Source organism: Xiphophorus couchianus, chromosome 19, assembly GCF_001444195.1.
Source record: "Xiphophorus couchianus chromosome 19, X_couchianus-1.0, whole genome shotgun sequence".
In the NCBI taxonomy this organism is placed as follows: Eukaryota; Metazoa; Chordata; class Actinopteri; order Cyprinodontiformes; family Poeciliidae; genus Xiphophorus; species Xiphophorus couchianus.
The window spans coordinates 11310233-11328036 of record NC_040246.1 but is presented as its reverse complement, the minus strand read 5'-3'; the positions used below and the strand labels follow the sequence as shown (position 1 = coordinate 11328036).

At 38.7% G+C, this 17804-nt stretch overlaps 1 protein-coding gene across 1 annotated transcript in view; it reads left to right on the top strand.

Annotated features, from left to right (window-relative positions):
- eipr1 (EARP complex and GARP complex interacting protein 1) overlaps positions 1 to 17017 on the top strand; it is a 49039-nt gene extending 32022 nt beyond the window's left edge. The window contains exons 7-9 of the mRNA XM_028000227.1: positions 10358 to 10525; positions 13398 to 13565; positions 16708 to 17017. Coding sequence (XP_027856028.1) covers positions 10358 to 10525; positions 13398 to 13565; positions 16708 to 16882 — 511 coding nt within the window. The 3' untranslated portion in view covers positions 16883 to 17017. The remainder of the gene's footprint in view (positions 1 to 10357; positions 10526 to 13397; positions 13566 to 16707) is intronic.
- The last annotated feature ends 787 nt before the right edge of the window (positions 17018 to 17804 follow it).

Here is a 17804-nt window from a genome sequence, read left to right as displayed (position 1 = left end):
TAACAGGCACAGCGAGTGCAGCCCAGGAGTATGAGATGCCTTATCTAAGTTATCTAACACCCTGGAGAGGAACAGACTGTCTCCCAGTCACACAAAAAAACAAAGATAACACTTCTTATAAAACATATATAGATCCTGTTCTACTTTGTACTGATGTAATATGCAACATTATGTAAATTATGAACTACTCCGCTCCAATACTGGGGACAGAAAGTGGTGTTTAATAGAAAGCCGTGACACATTTTCACTTCTGCATGATGCCTCAGTGTACTCTGGCTGTTACATTATTCAGGGGACTGCTCCCAGTTGTAAAGAGCTGCAGTTTAGACTTTTTTTCTGTTTTTTTTTATGCGGTTTTTAGACGTTATACTGGCATTTCATTAATAAAAGTTCCTTTGATATGTTCAAATTTTGATGTCACAAGTTACATATTTTTTGTAACCAAACAAATAATTAAAAAGTAAAAAAAAAATCAGTGTTGAAAATCTACCCATCTTGTGACTGAAGTTTTACATTAAACTAGGTATTATGAAGCTTGCATCATGATAAATGAATTTGATCTCAAATTTCTTTCTACATTCAAACTTTGTCTGCCACTACATTTTTGTTATCTTAAATGTGTGCAGAAATTACAGGGACAGTGTTATGTAAAATTGACTTTTCCATAATGTTATGTTCTCTTATAAAAAAAAAAAACCTGGAGTGCGTCTTTGATCTGTTCATGGATGTAATAATGGCCTTTTAGCAGCTTTTTATCTAACATTTTTAATGGCAAATAAATTTATAGTTGTACAATTAATTCTTGTCTGATTTGATGAGGATCCTCCTCTCTAACCTACAGTCCTGAGGGTATCCACAAATGGGGCAATTTCTACTTTCTCTCTTACTTATTTTTTCAGAAACGTGAATTGTCTCAATGGAGAGAAGTTTGGAAAATAAATTGAGCATATAAGTATTAATAATAGATTTCTTTGTCTTTCTGTGCTTGTGCAACAGACAGAGAAGTTTGTAGCTGGCGTGCTATTTCACCGCATTTTCCCGAGCTCCCTTTTAGACCCCAAGTTTGCAGTGAGAGGATGAAGCAGTCGCACAGACACACTGAGCTGTGTAATGGCTGTCAAGCCTGCAGCCTTGCCATGCACTGCAGCCAGATGCATACTGAATAGCATAGCAATGTTGCAGAGAAGTATGGATTTTACTCTTGTCCTCTGCTGTGCATTTGTGTGTGTAAAGAGACTGTAAGCCTATCGAGCAGAAAAGAGGCTGAAATGATTGATGGATATGCTGTTGGTCCCTCACAGCCCAGGCTAAACGCCAGCTTTCTGTTGGTGGAAAGACAAGGAGGCGACATTAAAACTCCAGACAGAAAACACTGTCTACTGTCTTTTGTGATATTCAACCAAACTTCCTTTTAAAAATCTCGTATATCAAAATTTAAACCAGGTCATTATGCTGAAGACATAAGCTGTTTTGTTTAGAACTGTAGATTTCCATATGCCACTGTTGATTTGAGGACGACCTTTTGAACCCAGCTGATGTCAAGCTGATCATCTGTGACCTTTTCATGTCCCTGCTCCCTTTCAGAAGACACAGCACCATACTGCTTCTCTCAGAGCAGTGTGGTCAAGACTTCATTTAGTACCTTAAAATAACTAAATGAAATTAAAGTAAAATGGATTTATAAACACGACATTGCTGTGTTGTATTTTCTATACTTATTTTCCTACTGTTATGGCTAAGTGGAATATTTTAAAATAGTTTATTCTTGATTAAACGAAAAATAGGGATTATTTGTTTTGTAAACAGCAGCAGTTTTTTTCTTGCTGTTTGTACGTTAACATTTCCGTCATTTTTTTAAAGAACAAAAACTAAAAAATATCTTTTAAAGCAGCCATATGTCATTTTGTGCCAGAAAGCAGGACTTCCACATGATTCAGGTAACCATCTGCATATTGAATTATGAAGATGTGCACATGGTTGATGCTGTTTTTGGGGCATCTCTGTCAAAATTTCCCCTCATTTTAAATTATAAATGCGGTTGTATTTTTTTTTAGCTGTATTTCATGTTGTAATGTTATTCCCTCATCAGAAACATACTTGGAGTGTTGCTTTGATTTTTTCATGCATGTTTGAGAAATCCTTGAATCTCCCATGGCAACCATTCGGGTGGTGCCTAAACACTTGCTCATGCTAAGCTCCCCCTTAGCTCCCTACAGACTAGTGGCAGCAGCAATGAACAAACACCCAGTCTACTGAGCTTCTCATGCAAACTATTTTTCAGTCCAACACTCCTAAGAACAATTGCAAACGACGAAAAGGGAAACATATTATTGCGATGATGTGATGTATATTATCACATCATATGCATCACACTCTGCTTCTTCCGGCATTGTCGGAAAAAGCACTCTGTCTTCGGCCCAATTTCTGTCTGCCTTTAAGACTGCCTTTTTGCCTAATCTGTGAACACTCATAAACTCCAGTCCAGTAAGTGGCCATAATGTTCCTTGTGGGATAGTTTATTTGACTGGGAATGTTTGTCACCATGCCTTCTTGCAGCCCGAATGTCAATTCACTAGAGGATGCAATATTATTATATACTCTATCACTTTGGTTGTCTAATAAGAAATTTACTAAAAATTAAATGGTGGTTGTTGTTTATTGGTGGCTAATTTGAAAGTGATGACATATATGACCAGACACGCACAATAATAAATATTAACATGATGTGGTTTGATGAATCCAAAATGGATTTGGATCCATTTTGAGTCCAATGTAGCCAATTTCGTTCAAAACTGCTGGTGTAAACGGAGGAAAAAGTAATGATTGAAAGCTCAATATGTCCATGTGCACTGTGATTACTGTTTCCATGGATACCTTACCACATGTCATACTGATTCCACAAAGTTACATGAGAGGCAGAGTCGCCCACAACACACCTCAAAGCATCCCTCTGTTCCAGTTTCAAACTGGTTAGTCTTCATAAAAAATTTTAAAAGTAAAATAAATCACAAGCAGAACTGAGCTTGTACTTTTTTCTCCTTTATCTAACTAGTTAATGATCGTCTGTTGTTGTCCTTGAAAGGAAAACAAACACCTGCAGTACTGTGAGATAATTAGCCAGACACAAGATTTGCCGATTGCGGCAGGTAACCTTACAGTTAATCCAAAAGGCTTAAAGAAACACCGCTACTAAGCATTTTGCATACAGATATTCTAAATCAAAGACCATACATGGTGGCAAAGATGGTTTAGATTGTCTTGGAAATTTACGGTGATTAATTTTTCAGAAAACCTTACTCTAAGTACTTGTAAAGTACTGTACAATGATTTTGAGCTGTCCCCAATTTATTTATCTTTGTTTTGAAGCAGCCAGACTTTGTTTTTGTAATTCTCTCAAGTGGATCAGATTCTGTGGATATTCTGGAAATCATGGAGACCAAATGCAACAGCAGACAAGTCAGTGTATCCAAGAGCAGGCCCTCCTTCCTGACTCCCTCAATCAGCTCTGACTAGCCAGCGGCGGACGTGCTGTGGTGGCACAGGGGGTTAGCACGCCCCACGTTTGGAGGCCTTAGTCCGCGACGCGGACGTCGCGGGTTCGACTCCCGGTCCCGACAACCTTTGCCGCATGTCTTCCCCCCTCTCCTCACCCTCCTTCCTGTCTGCCTACTGTTGAAAAATACGAGCCACTAGCGCCGCAAAAACTCCTCCATCCATCCATCCATCCATTTTCCGTTCACCCTTGTCCCTAATGGGGTCGGGAGGGTTGCTGGTGCCTATCTCCAGCTACATTCCGGGCGAGAGGCGGGGTACACCCCGGACAGGTCGCCAGTCTGTCGCAGGGCAACACAGAGACATACAGGACAAACAACCATTCACACACACACTCACACCTAGGGAGAATTTAGAGAAACCAATTGACCTGACAGTCATGTTTTTGGACTGTGGGAGGAAGCCGGAGTACCCGGAGAGAACCCACGCATGCACAGGGAGAACATGCAAACTCCATGCAGAAAGACCCCGGCCGGGAATCGAACCCAGGACCTTCTTGCTGCAAGGCAACAGTGCTACCAACTGCGCCACTGTGCAGCCCAAAAAACTCCTTGGAAAAAAAAAAAAAAAAAAATTAGCAAATACCTGGTGGAACCGTGCATCTACTGAGCCTATTATACAAGCTACTTAGGAGCTGAGGAACTCATAATACTGCTTCATTAACGGAAAAGCTATCAGTCAAATACTCAATAAATGTTGCCTTTATGAAAGAGTAACAAGAACAAAGCCATTGTTTAAAAACAATGGCTTTGTTCCGTACAAAGCCTTATTTTCAGGAGTAAGCTAACAACTGAAGTAAATGAGATCAAAAATATACATTTTGGCCTACAGAAAACAAATATTTAAACACCATCAATCTTGAGAACACTCTGTGGTTAACCACAGTGGTCTCAGTATCATGATGTGGGAATGCATTTGACAAATTAAGGACAGGGAAAATTGATATGTTGAGATGTTGCTACATCTATGGCAGCTCTAAGAAAGCATAGAGGCTTCAAAAGACAAATGTTTCTCTATTATTTTCTAGTTGAAACACTGAGTTGCTTGAAATTAAAGCTAAAGCTTGTTTACAGTTGCCTTTAATTGACATATTTGATGTATATTGATGGTTTTTATGACATTTGACAAAATTTAATGTTTATTGTTTGTTTCACAATTGGCGATTGTATGATGCTTTTATGATGTAAAGCACTTTGAATTGCCTTGTTGCTGAAATATGCCATGCATGACTTGACCCTAAACATATAGCCATTTCTGCGATGGAATGGTTAAATTGAGGTTAACTCATGCATTAGTATGGCTGAGTTAATGTCCAGGTCTAATACTAAAACTGAGAATTTGTGGCAATACTTGAAAATTGATTATGCTCTGGATCCAATTTGACTGAGCCTAAAACTGGGTAAATATGTGTCTCTATGGGCAACGTTTAATAAAAAGGTGCAGGTGTAGCTCTAGCTCGTGTAAGTCTGTCTCATGAAATCACAATATTAAGTGATTTGGTGAAGAAGCCAAAGAAAACAATGCTCTCTACATAGTAAGGTTACAGGAACCGACTTGAAAATGAGTGAAAAATTAGTCACGTTCCAAAAAAAGTTCATTTTCTGTGTGATCTGTCATTAAAAACATGGCCAGTGATGACCAAGTTTAGATTCTTGTTCATAAAATTTAATAAAATGAGCAGCAATCGAGGACTTTTTTACAGCATATTCTGTTTGATATATTGATATCTCTCTTTAATGGGCAGACTCTCCCTATCTTGCCTTCCCTCCTTCAACCTGTTTTTACATCCATCTTTCACTGCTGGCTCCATCTCAAAGCCAGGCTTTAATTTTGATCAGCGATGAAATGATTGCCCACCTCTTTCAATTCTTCTTTTCTCATGCCCCCCACCCCCCATAGTTGTCATAGAAACAGAGGAGTGTGTGTGTGTGAGAGAGAGAAAGAGAGTGAGAGATTTTGTGTGCTACCACAAGCATCTGTGTTCCAGTCGATTCCCTCAGTGGAAAGATTTATCACCCAGACTAAGTTAGGAGGTTGTGTGTGATGGCCAAATGTGTGCTTCCCTGTCTGCCTTTGTAGTTTCCTGTGCGCACACCTTTATCATCTTCTCTATTTACACACAGGAACAGTATGCGAGGATGTGTGTTTTCCCTATTTTATATATATTTTTTTATCTGCTTGCGCCCAACAGTGTGTGTAATAGGTCCCCTGTCCCCTCATCAGTCCCCCATCACACACTCTCTAGCTGGCTGGATGACTTTAGATTGAGTGTTTGGTGGCTTAGGCCGACCACAACTCTAATCCTCTGCACTCAAACAAACGTAAACACACACTGGCACACATATATAAGGTCCCAGGTCTCTCCACTATTAGCCAGGGCCAAGGGAGTTTATGCGTGTTTCTGAATGACTGTGTGAGCGTGCATGTTTGGAGGGGGGATTGCTCAGAGACACAAGAAGGGGGAACGAGCGAAACTAACCCAATTTCCTGCTCCATTTCCTTTTCACGCGGCGGCTGCGTCCCATTCCACAGCGGGCCGGGCTGAACACCAGCCACCCCACAGCCCGAGGTCACGCCTTTTACCTCTGAGCCACACGCCAGAGAGTAGGGGTGGGGGTTGGGGGCTCAGTTTAAATAAATCATGGGGCCCCAGCTCAAAATTACACAGGAAATTGCTATTTTGAGTGAAATTGAAGTTCACTAAAAGTTTCAAGTCGACTCAGATCAGAATGCTGCTATTTGATAGGAGCAACTTTGAAATATTTATATGTTCCGTCTTTTTTCTTATCAATGCGAATTCCATCCTTAAGAACATGTAAAGTAATATACTTGCTGTAGTTAAGATTTGATGTGCTAAATCATGGGCAGAATTTATTTATTTTTTTTACTTTTGGGGTGAAAGTAAGTAGTAAAAATTTAACTTGAGCACTGCTATTGATTGATTGATTGATTGATTGATTTCATTTCATTTTCTAAGAGCATTGATTGATTGAGAGGTGGGACATTTTGCAGTTCTCTAAACAAATGCCCCTTTGTGATACAGGCCCATGCAAGTAAAACAGGACTGTAGTAAGGAATAGTCTACAAGCAGGTTGTGTCCAGTTCAACATGATCCTTTAAGGTTCAATCACAGCAGATTTAAAATCTGTGAAAAAGCACTCAGCCGTTTGTGTATAAAAAAAATACTTTCTTTACAAATACATTCAACACAATTCTGGCAATTGTCTACTGTTGCTGAGAAGGAATGCAGTGAGTCTATTCCAACTCAGTCAATATTTTAAATGCCGTTGTCAAGTACTGATATTATTTTTGAACAATATTCTGACCCTCAGACTTTTTCATCAAAGGGACGTTACAGTTACCTAGGGACAAATGCATCACCTAAGCTTCAATTTGAGCAATATTTTTCCCTGAAAATATAGCTCAAGACAAGTAGAGTGAAAATCTTTAGATTCTACTGTCAGCATGCTCAGTGTCACTAATTTTATATGCAAACCAGCCGGTGTGTGCAACATAATTTTTTGTTGTTGTATATGTGATACAAACTGATCAAGTTTTCATTAATTCCCCAACTAATTTGTAGTTTGTAGATGCTTTTTCAAGGCTCTGTACATACTGTAACTCATATGTGACTTTAGTTTTACATTGGTTCATGGTCTTTGTTGTCTCCCGAAGCTTTTTTTTTTTCAGAACAGCAGAAGAAAGAAAGAACAGCAAAAACTGTTGGTCAGAGAAAAGAACAAACTGCGAGTTAATTAGATCTGGAACTCTGCCTTCACCATAAAGGCAGCGTGAGTGTGTAGAAAAATCGCTGCTTGTTTTCTTTAACACCATTTCCTCTGCAGGCTAGCCTTGAACAGCAAAGCTCTGCATGGTTTTGCTCGGCAGAGTGGAAAGCCTCAGTGTTATGGCCCAGTTGGGTGCCAGCAGTCGCTAGCCAGCAAGCTAGTCACCCTGCTGATTGCGTTAGGCAATTAACATGCTAATTAAAAATCTCATTAAAATAAGGGAGGTATAAGAGAATGACCTGAGGCAGGCCGCTGGGCTTCATTTAGGTCAGGAAGACTCAGGGGTTTTCAGGGACTGTGTGTATTTAAATATGAGTGTGTTCATGCTGGCTGTGCTCCTGGACCATTGCTTCACTGTTTGCCTGTTAGATAAAAAATGTCAGATAACAAGGAAAACTCAACTGGAAGCACACGTTGTTCTTTGGGCTTAGAGAGAGATCATGTCTGGAACTTAGGCTGTTCAAAAGACTGTACATCAGATTCATACTGATAAGAATTTGACAAAAGAGCCTTATGTCTTTTTTTCCCCTTTCTTTAGAAATGCTTCTGAACACAATGTGTGGCTGAGCTGCTTAGTATTTTATTGGTGTCTGAACACAAGACATTAGGGTTGCTATTAATTGCACCTTTTTTGTGGGGGTTACATTTATTGCCTTATTATTTTTTCATTATTTACTATTTATTTATTTTATTTTAGAAAAAAAAAAACTTTCTCACTTCTGAACCCCACAAAATAAAGTGATAAAGTTTTGCATTTGAGGTATAAAGTGTAGAAAATGCCCCCTCCAATCTAAATATATTTATACATTTACAAATAAAGTTTTCAGAATTTTGGATATTATTATTATTGTGTACTTACTATGCATTATTTAAGAATTTTTATTGTCTGAATTTTATCTTTTTAGCTGTTAAATTATCTATGCAATGAAATCGGAATAAAACAAGAAGAAGGAAGATTAGTCTTCAGGTTAACATAGACAGGCCGCATAGTAGTCAAACACACACCAAAATCCAAAAACAAAGCAGAGAGACAACTTCTAATACCAGAGTACATTTAAAAGCTTAAAAACACCTTACAGCTCTTTATTCCTGGCTCGTCAGCAGTCCCCATGTTTGTCTCTGCAGCTTTTGATGGATGGTACTTTGCTGCCATCCATTACAGAGTGCCAAACCTCCATTTACTGTCACCGAACTTCAAAACTTTAGAGCATTTTTAAAAGCTGCAATGATTTTAATTATGCAGACAGGAGTTGTTCTGCACACGTACAGATCTTTGCAGAAACACTGTTGTGACTTTTTTCATAATGAGAAGAAAATGAACAGATGAAATCATAAAAATGACATGGTTAGTAAAGAAATTGATGTAAACAGATTTTTATACACAAATCTACAGATAATGTCAGCAAATCCCAGCCACCTTATATGCCATTCATCTTCATCGGAGTAGGTCATATAAACTTCTAATCCCATTTCATAAAAAGTTTGAATCTGTTGGGAAATTCAAAGTAATATGCAGTCCAAGTCACTTTCAGTTTTATTAAAGTTAAATTCAAGGGAGATTGTGTTTTGCCTCATTAGATCCATTTAATTTATTGTAAATCCAATTTAGCATTTTGCATTATTTATTACATAAAAACAAAACCAAAATTGTAAAGGTTCTGTATAAAAACTAATTTCATGATTCAAATGGGTTTTAGAATCACTTTTAACTAGAGTCAATGCACAGCTTCAGTTATTACAACTAAAAACCAGCGATCAGGCCGGAAACCTAGGAGTAGTGATGGACTCTGACCTGAACCTACAGAGCCACATAAAGACAGTTACAAAGTCGGCCTTCTATCACCTGAAGAACATTTTCAGGATTAAAGGACTAATGTCTCAGCCAGATCTAGAGAAACTCATCCATGCGTTCATCTTCAGTCGTATTGATTATTGCAACAGTGTCTCCACAGGTATGTCCAACAAATCAATCAAACAGCTGCAGCTGATCCAGAATGCTGCTGCTTGTGTTCTCACTAAAACCAGGAAGATAGAGCACATAACACCAGTTTTAAAGTCCCTCCACTGGCTCCCTGTAGCTCAAAGAATAGACTTTAAAATACTGTTGTTAGTTTATAAATCACTGAACGGCTTAGCACCACAATACATTAAAGATCTGCTGTTATTGTATCAACCTTCCAGACCTCTCAGGTCTTCCGGTTCTGATCTGCTCTGCATCCCCAGAACCAGAACCAAACGAGGAGAAGCAGCTTTCAGCATCTATGCACCACAAATTTGGAACAAACATAACTCCCTTAGATCAATGTAAAATAATTGTTTTACAACTGTGACTCCAAATTATTACACCACCACCACCAGGCTTGGTGCTAGTATGAAGCGTTTGTGTTGATTTGCACTTCTTGGTGTCCACCACACATGGTGGTGTACATTAAAGCCAAGCATCTCCACTTTGGTCTCTTCTGTTTTCTCCAATAGTCCTGTGGTTAATAAAAAAACAACTTTTATCAGTGCAGATATTAAGATTAATAGTCATTCATATGCACTTGTTGCAGCTCTTGAAACAAACAGCGTACTTAGAGATGCAATGGAAGATGAGAGAGCCAAATACATAGTAGAATATTCAGAGAAAGAATATCTGAGAAACTTACAGGGAGATAACAGTAGGACTCGGAGAGATAAATAGAACCCCAGTAAGCAGAACATCTTTTCCTTATCATGTCACTCTGTCAGCTTCACTGTGTCTGAAACTCAAGGCTGTTCACTTATGAGACTTGCCTTCATCATTTACCTCTGCCCAGCGTCAGCTTCATTTTTGTGTCTGGCCTTCACTGAACAGACAGACACAGAAAAGCTTTGATTAACCTAAGGAATGCTTTCACTTTTTTGTTGTTCGTTTATATCGTCTTCTCTCTCTGTGCCAGTTCCGCTTTGTGCTTCACTTCTTCATCTTTTTTTTCATGCCTTGCATCTTCTGCCTCAATTCTAATCACTTCTTTTTTTGATCTTCTTTTATCCAGTCAGATCTACTGCATAGAAAATGCCCATGGTCAGCTGGTGCGTGACCTGGACTTCAATCCCAACCGGCAGTACTACCTGGCCAGTTGCGGAGACGACTGCAAGGTCAAGTTCTGGGACGTCCGTAATGTCCAGGAGCCTGTAAAAGTCTTGGAGGAGCACTCACACTGGTGGGTAGACCACAAGGGGAAATCCTTGGAGGTCCTTGAAAGGGAGATAATTAATTCCCATATTGGTCGAAAGTTGCTTTGTAAGTCAACGATGCACACAGGCAAATTCATTACCTTTTTAAATTAAGAGTTGGAATTTAACTGTATATGCTCTGATCTTTAGTATTCTTATATAAATTATTATGGATGTTTTTCATCTCTGTTGTCTTTTCTTGACAAGAGATTCAAAGTCTTGCAGAAACATTGTATCCTTAATGGAGGTGTATTTCACTTTCAGCGGCATTCCTTAAAGTGGGGTGCAGGTCAGTTTTCCATTGCTATTTCTATACATTTTAAGGAAATTGGGTTTTATGACTACAATAAATATCTACAAGCAGGAGCTCATTTAGTTGTTTTGGCTTGATCATGGGTTCTAATGGATCATATTTTATTAGAGTAAACTGACCCATACTGAATTGGAACAAAAATAAATGGATATGGTACTATCAGTATTAAAAATGATACACATTAAATTGATATGTTAAACCTGAGCATTTTTATAAGCGTTTATCTTTATAATTCAGAATAATTCCTTACGACAAAGAAAAATAAACTGATATGCAATGGTTTAGGTGCAATCTACTTACCCCTAAGAAATGAAGTTCAACTCATTTTATTTCTGTAGCAACAACATAAAGAAAATGAACAAGTTATTTTAATTCAGTCACACATGCATTCCAATTGATCCTGGTTATCAAAAGGTGCACTTAGATCAGTTCATTATTCAAATTAGTTTAAGAAGTTTTCTATCTAAGGAAACCCAGGAGATTGCATCAAGTCATTGACTTGCAGCATTTACTCCTCCTGGATGGACATGTATTGAAAACAGACAGTCTCTTGCTTGTGTCGTTTACACCAATCCCACATTTTGAGAATACATGTAGTGACAGTGGAGACAAAAATAAAACGCCCCCTTAATAAGAAGAAACCTCCAGCATAACCTGGCTCAGTACAAGCGGCCATCTGCTACGACCGACTGAGAGTTTGAGAAGACAGAGCAGAATGCACAAAAAAGAAACAGGAGAACTGATTTAGGAGTACTTTATATGTTATTAAAAAAAGCAAAAAGTTAATAGCAAAATAGAGAGAATGCTTAGTTGGTGGCATTATTTCAGCCGGCGCTGCCCTCCAGGAAGGTATCACAGCCAAACAGAACACCAGGTGTAGCTTCTATGGAGAGGAAACCAGCTGCCGTCATTCTGTGCTCACTTTGTGATTCAGTTCATAAAAAATGTAACTAAAACAGGGTTTTTTTATGTGTTGTTCTCGGCCATCTTTTTTAAAAAAATAAAGTTTACAAAATATTCACTTTAAAATTGCATTCATTCCTAAAGCAAATAGCGATTAATCTTCAGGTAAATGTAACATTTTGATTTGGGGAACAGTGACTGGATAAGAAGCAGAAGTAAGATCGACAGTGTGGAGGACAGATACTCAGGCATGTTGAGCAAAGCACACCCACAATAGCAATAAATAAGATAACTCATTTGCTGGACTTGTGATTGGTTTCCTGTTTCATTAATTGCTTTATCTCATAACTAATGAAATACCCTGACTTCTCTTGATGTAATAAAAGGCAGTAATAAACTCATTACTAATTAAATCCACTGCCAGTCCTTTGGTTATTGAGGAGTGGAGGTGAGTCGAGCCCCGGGTTGTCTTCTACTGAGGCTTCAGGCGTCGCTCTAAGCTGAACAGCCGACTGCAGATGTGTCGGTGTAGGAGACACGCTCCGTCTCTTCTGTGAGCTGAATAGATGATCAGCATGAGCCAAACTGGGATCCAGCTGCAGCGCACACACCCACACACCCCAACAGCGGAGCAGCCACACACTTTGTCGACGTGCACACACCCGCACAGGAGCAGACGTTATCTCTGAAAGAGAGGCAGGCTCGGCAAACATATCCATAACTGTAGATTGCAGCAGATGGGATGTCTTCTGATGGGAGATAGGTGACGTGTGTGTGTGTTCACTATCATCTAATCTGTGTTTTTGCAGAGCTCTCTTTTTATCTGTGTGGCCACATGCGTTTGTGTGCCTTCCCTCCCCACATTTCTATAAAGCACATTCTCATTTGTATTCGCCTGTATGAGCACCCATCTTCTTCTGTGCGCTGCGTTTATGTGTGGGTGTTTGTCGTGCGCGCTCATTTGTCGGAGCGCAGCCAGGATATGGCCTCGGGGCTGCTGGGGGTATTAGGGACTATTTTTTAGCAGGGAAGCGGATTAGCAGAGCGCAGGGAACGGCGTGGCCGAGGCTGATTTTTCTGTCAACAGCCTCGGTTATCCCTCAATCCCTCCCTGTGAGGGAACTGGGACCGCACTCTGAGCTGCGCCTCGGGCTCACAAAGGCACACAAACACACAAAGATCGAGTGCACAAAAAAAGAGGAAAAAAGGGAAGCAACTAAGGGAACGAAGGGACAAAATGGAGAGAGTTATGGAAGGGAGATGAGGAAATTGAGAAAGAAATAAAGTAAGGATTATGGAGTTTTTCATTATGATGATCAGAACATGTGAACTGAGCTCAAATATAGACTGCAGGCTTCCAAATCCTTATTACTGGCATCTAAATACTCAAACAGAGCTATTTTAACGCCTGCGTGAGAGCACTGAATTTTCTGCATGATGTGTGTGGGTGGCTGAGAGTGTGCATGTGCGGTCTGCTCATACATACCGTCAACAAACTATCTCAGCATCCAGAGCTTGCTGCGGGGCTCTTCACCCACACACGGCTTTCTTCACAATCATTTTCGTCATATGCATAAATGTAAAAAGAAAAAGTGCTCCCCACATTGCGGCGCCGTCTAACTCTGAATGAATGTGTGTCCCAGGGTGTGGAGCGTCCGCTACAACCACAGCCACGACCAGCTGGTGTTGACAGCCAGCAGCGACAGCCGTCTCATCCTCTCCAATATGGTGTCCATCTCCTCTGAGCCATTCGGACACTTGGTGGACGATGAGGAGCTCAGCGAGGGGGAGGACAACCACCAGGAGGACAAGTAAGAACAATTCTGGGAGTTTTAACAACTCATTAGCAGCAGCACCTTTCCTGAGCAGCCTGGTTTATGCTGGTGGTTGGTGGGTTTTTAGAAGGAAGGAACATGGGATTTTATTTTTAATAAGAAGCTTATTAAAGTAAACTTAAGTAACAGAAATGAAAGAAATTGAGTGACATCAACGAATTAATAACATCTGACACTCAAAATGAGCCTTTTTGAAGGAAGCCGTAACCTTTCCTTTATTGGTAGACTTGTTGATTTGCTGGGCACCATTATCAGATTAAAAGCTGATGAAATCAAATTATATTTAAGCAGTCAGCAAATACCATCATTTTTACATTTCCTTTTTAGTTCTATTCAGTATTGTAGCTCACAATGGTTATATTAATATGAATTTCCAAGACCAAGAAATATGTAAAAATGGATGAAAGGAAAAGAAGGAGCGGAGGAATGCTACCAAATATATGAGATTATTTTCATAATGCCATATTTGTGCATCACTTTGTAGCATAGATATAGACAAAGATAATTATAGTTAAGTCTCCAGCTAGAAGTCAAGTTTATGAAACAAAAATAAAAAATTATATTGTATCCAGATAGGAGGAAAGTAGTGAAAATAAGTTTCTTTGAGACTTAAACCGGCACCCTACTGAGTGATTTTAAATGCACTTTGTGTTGAACCTGTGATTCACCAGAGTATCAGCAGACTACTTACGACAAAATAGTTTTCGACCGCTTAAACTATTTAAGTATTCTAGTAGATGTTGCAGTTTGTGCTCTGGTTCTGACTGGCATTATTTCTTTGATGCCTGAGGCAATTGGTCTTCCTATATTTTCCTGACAACCATTTTATTAGAATGCTTACTCATGTGATCCAGAATCATCTAGTAGATTGTAGCCACAGCTGTAGAAGTATGACAGATGTTGCAAGGCTCTGGTCAATCTCCAGGTCTCAACTTGATCGAAATGCTGATCTGGAGCTTTGGGGGGGGGGGTAACTAAGAGGAACCCCACAATTTCCTCTACATTGTGAAAGGCAGATAGTCATGTCAAATATAAAAGCACAAAAAGATGTGCTTTTACAAGTCACTGAAATCATCCGGTGTACTAAGTTTCTTTCTCAGTTTTTTTTTTTTTTTGGCTTGTTTGTTTGTCTTAAGCTAACAGTTGTTTTTTGTGGGGTTTTTTTCTTTCTGGTTGGTTTCCTTAATTCTCATGAGGACACCGGGGTCCTCATGGACCTATTGGGTAACAAGTGAACATTTTGGGGCTGACAATCGAGAGGTTTAACCTTTTGGGTCTGATCTGCTTTAATCCTTCCCAAAGGGTAGAAGGGTAGTTATTGCACAGACACAAGTCTTCATCAGGATCAAGAAAAATATTTTCTCTGCTTTTCTGTCTTTAGTTGTGCAAAGGGTCTAATGAAACAAACTGAGATACTCAAGACTGTAAGGAAATATTCAGTGTATATTTGAACTTTTTCCTTTGATAATGGTCCTCCTAAGATTAAAGCTGACAGCCAGAACCCCTCTGTCTCACAACACTTTGAAACTCTCAGTGATAAAAAGGAACATATTAAAAATGTGTTACTGTCAAAACAATTCAGGAGACTTTTTTTTTTATCTCTGTAGAGTTAACAGAGTTGATTTGAAAAAGTCAGGAAAATCCTCTGTAATTGTTACTGTTCACTGCTGTCCAAATTTGCTGCAGTCCAACATCCATTATGGTCCCCCTCTCAGCCATAACTACCAGCTCTTACACTCAATGGCCAACTCTCATCCACAATTATCAACTCTTCTTCCTAATTACCAGCACTCAGTTTCACTTTTAACCCTTTCTCTGTAGCTGTTGTTGATCTACTGTCCATATGTCCTACTCAACAGTACCTTAACACAGCGTCCAATCCACCACCTGCAGCCAGAACATCTGGGATAAAGATTTTTTTTAAAGGAAAAAAAAAGAAGAATCCTTTTGTAGGATTCAGTGCGATAAGCTAATTTAAGATTTCATCACAATCAATTGTAATCAGAAAGTGTAATATCTTTTTCTTGTAAATTTTAGGTAAATCTACTTGAAGGGAGTTGCTCATTTGTAGTTGTTCTGGATATTTGACCTCATAAAAATCACAAGAAGTCTGAAAAACAGAAGTTTGTACTCTGGTGAGAAAGGGGGGAGAAAGAGAAGACACTTAGAGAGAAAAAGTGGAGATGGGCAAAGAATTATCTTTAAAAAATAAGTATTTTCATCACTTTTATCAAGGCAAGTCCTCCTCGTTGGATAAAATGAAAAACTGCCTTGTTCCTATTAACTTATAAAACTTTGATTTTATATACTAGCCCAAGACTGTTTTTTTTATTATTATTACGGCTCCTTTAAACCAATTTTCAATTACAAGTTTTCACTTAAAGATTCCTAAATATGTGACCCCAGCCGTGTGATCTATGGCAGTTTGTCGGTGGTTAAACTGTGCAGCCACATTATCCCTAAAAGCTCTCAATCCCTGGTGTAACTGAGACCAAGCCCAGTATTTGTTAGGATCACTCAAGAGCTCCCACTTGTGCTCTCTCTTTCTGTTCTTTCTCACTAAATGTATACAAGTGACACATTTAAGAGCGATTTTATTTTAGGCCACCATCCAGAGGGAGCAGCTACTGTCAGAGTAAAAACGTAAATGTGTAAAATAAATCCAAATGTTTAAATCATTGTTTTCCCCTCAGGAATGCTTACAGCCCGGGGGTTTGAGGGGAATTTGAGCTGGCAGTGATACTGGATCATATTCTTGAATTGTTATTTATTGTCTCAGTATTGTAGCAGCAGCAGAAATGTGTAAGCACTCTAACACGTTATTGGTTGGCAGATTTTTTATTATATTACTCATAATTTAATACCCAAATTTAATGCTTGATAGTTCAATTTAACTTCTGAAAGTTTTGTGGAAATAAAGGGAATAAAATAAAATAGTAAATTTGCTGTTCTTCCCCTTGCTAATGGTGCTGTTGAGACTTGATTTTATGAATACCATTTAATACTCGAGACATTTTCACAAACTCAATCTGCAGAATTCTACTTTGACAGATAGCAAATCATGAAGCACTCCTTTTCAGTGTCTTAGATATTTCTGTAATGTGTTTTTGTACTGCAGGAGTAAGGAGCCCCTAAAAGACAGCGTGGTGTCCACCTACGAGGAGCATGAGGACAGCGTATATGCAGCAGAGTGGTCGTCGGCTGACCCATGGCTGTTTGCATCGCTTAGCTATGATGGGCGCCTGGTCATCAACAGGGTTCCCCGAGCTCTTAAATACCGCATCCTTCTGTGAGAAAGAGAGCTACCCCACAAGTGTGACTCTAAAACTTTGTCTGATGTTCTGTAAATATCTAAGTCTGGATGTTGTAGCATTGTAAAGAAGGAAATATCTTGCTAATTACCATTAAAGTAAAGTCTTTGAATCAAAGTGTGCCTAATATTTGAGCTCTTAAAGTTTTATCTGCAAACCAAAACTGTGTCCTAACACATTCCAGTTTTGCTTGCATTTCTGTTCCAATGCAACTGATTTAAAATGCCCAACAAGACGTAACATTTGAACAAAGAATTGCCTAATTTTATATATTTCAGTGTCACGTTTTTAAATACCTGAGAAGTTTAATTAAAACAAACAAATACTATGCAATTTCTCAAAGTCTACCATAGAAATACCAATTACCATAAACTATTTAGGGTAATTGGAGACTTAATTTTTCCATCTCTTAGAGGACGACCTTCCTAAAGCACTACTGATACTCGTCTTAAATGATCACAATGTACTTGGTTGATTCAAACTTACATAACGTCAGAAAAACATAATGGTTATAATTTTGCCATAACCATTGTCTGCAATAAATGTGAGAGGGAAAAAGGAACACTTTTACATTATTTTTTCATTGTACTGAAATATGAGAAAGTTCTGGCAAGAGATAAAATTCTGGCAAATTAAAGTACTCTTAGTTTCACTAAAAGTATTATATACTTTTAGTTTATAATAGGCTTACAAAGAAACCACATTTTTTAGATTTGTATGTACTTATTTGGTAAAAAGAACAATGACACTCTGATAGAAAAATATAAAAAGACCAAGAATACTACCGTAAATAGATGTTTGCCTAAATTATTTACAACCCCTCCATTAGAGAACATTAATTATACAAGAAAGCAAAAACAAACAAGAAGAAAATCATCCGATTTCGGACCAATTTATTCACAAA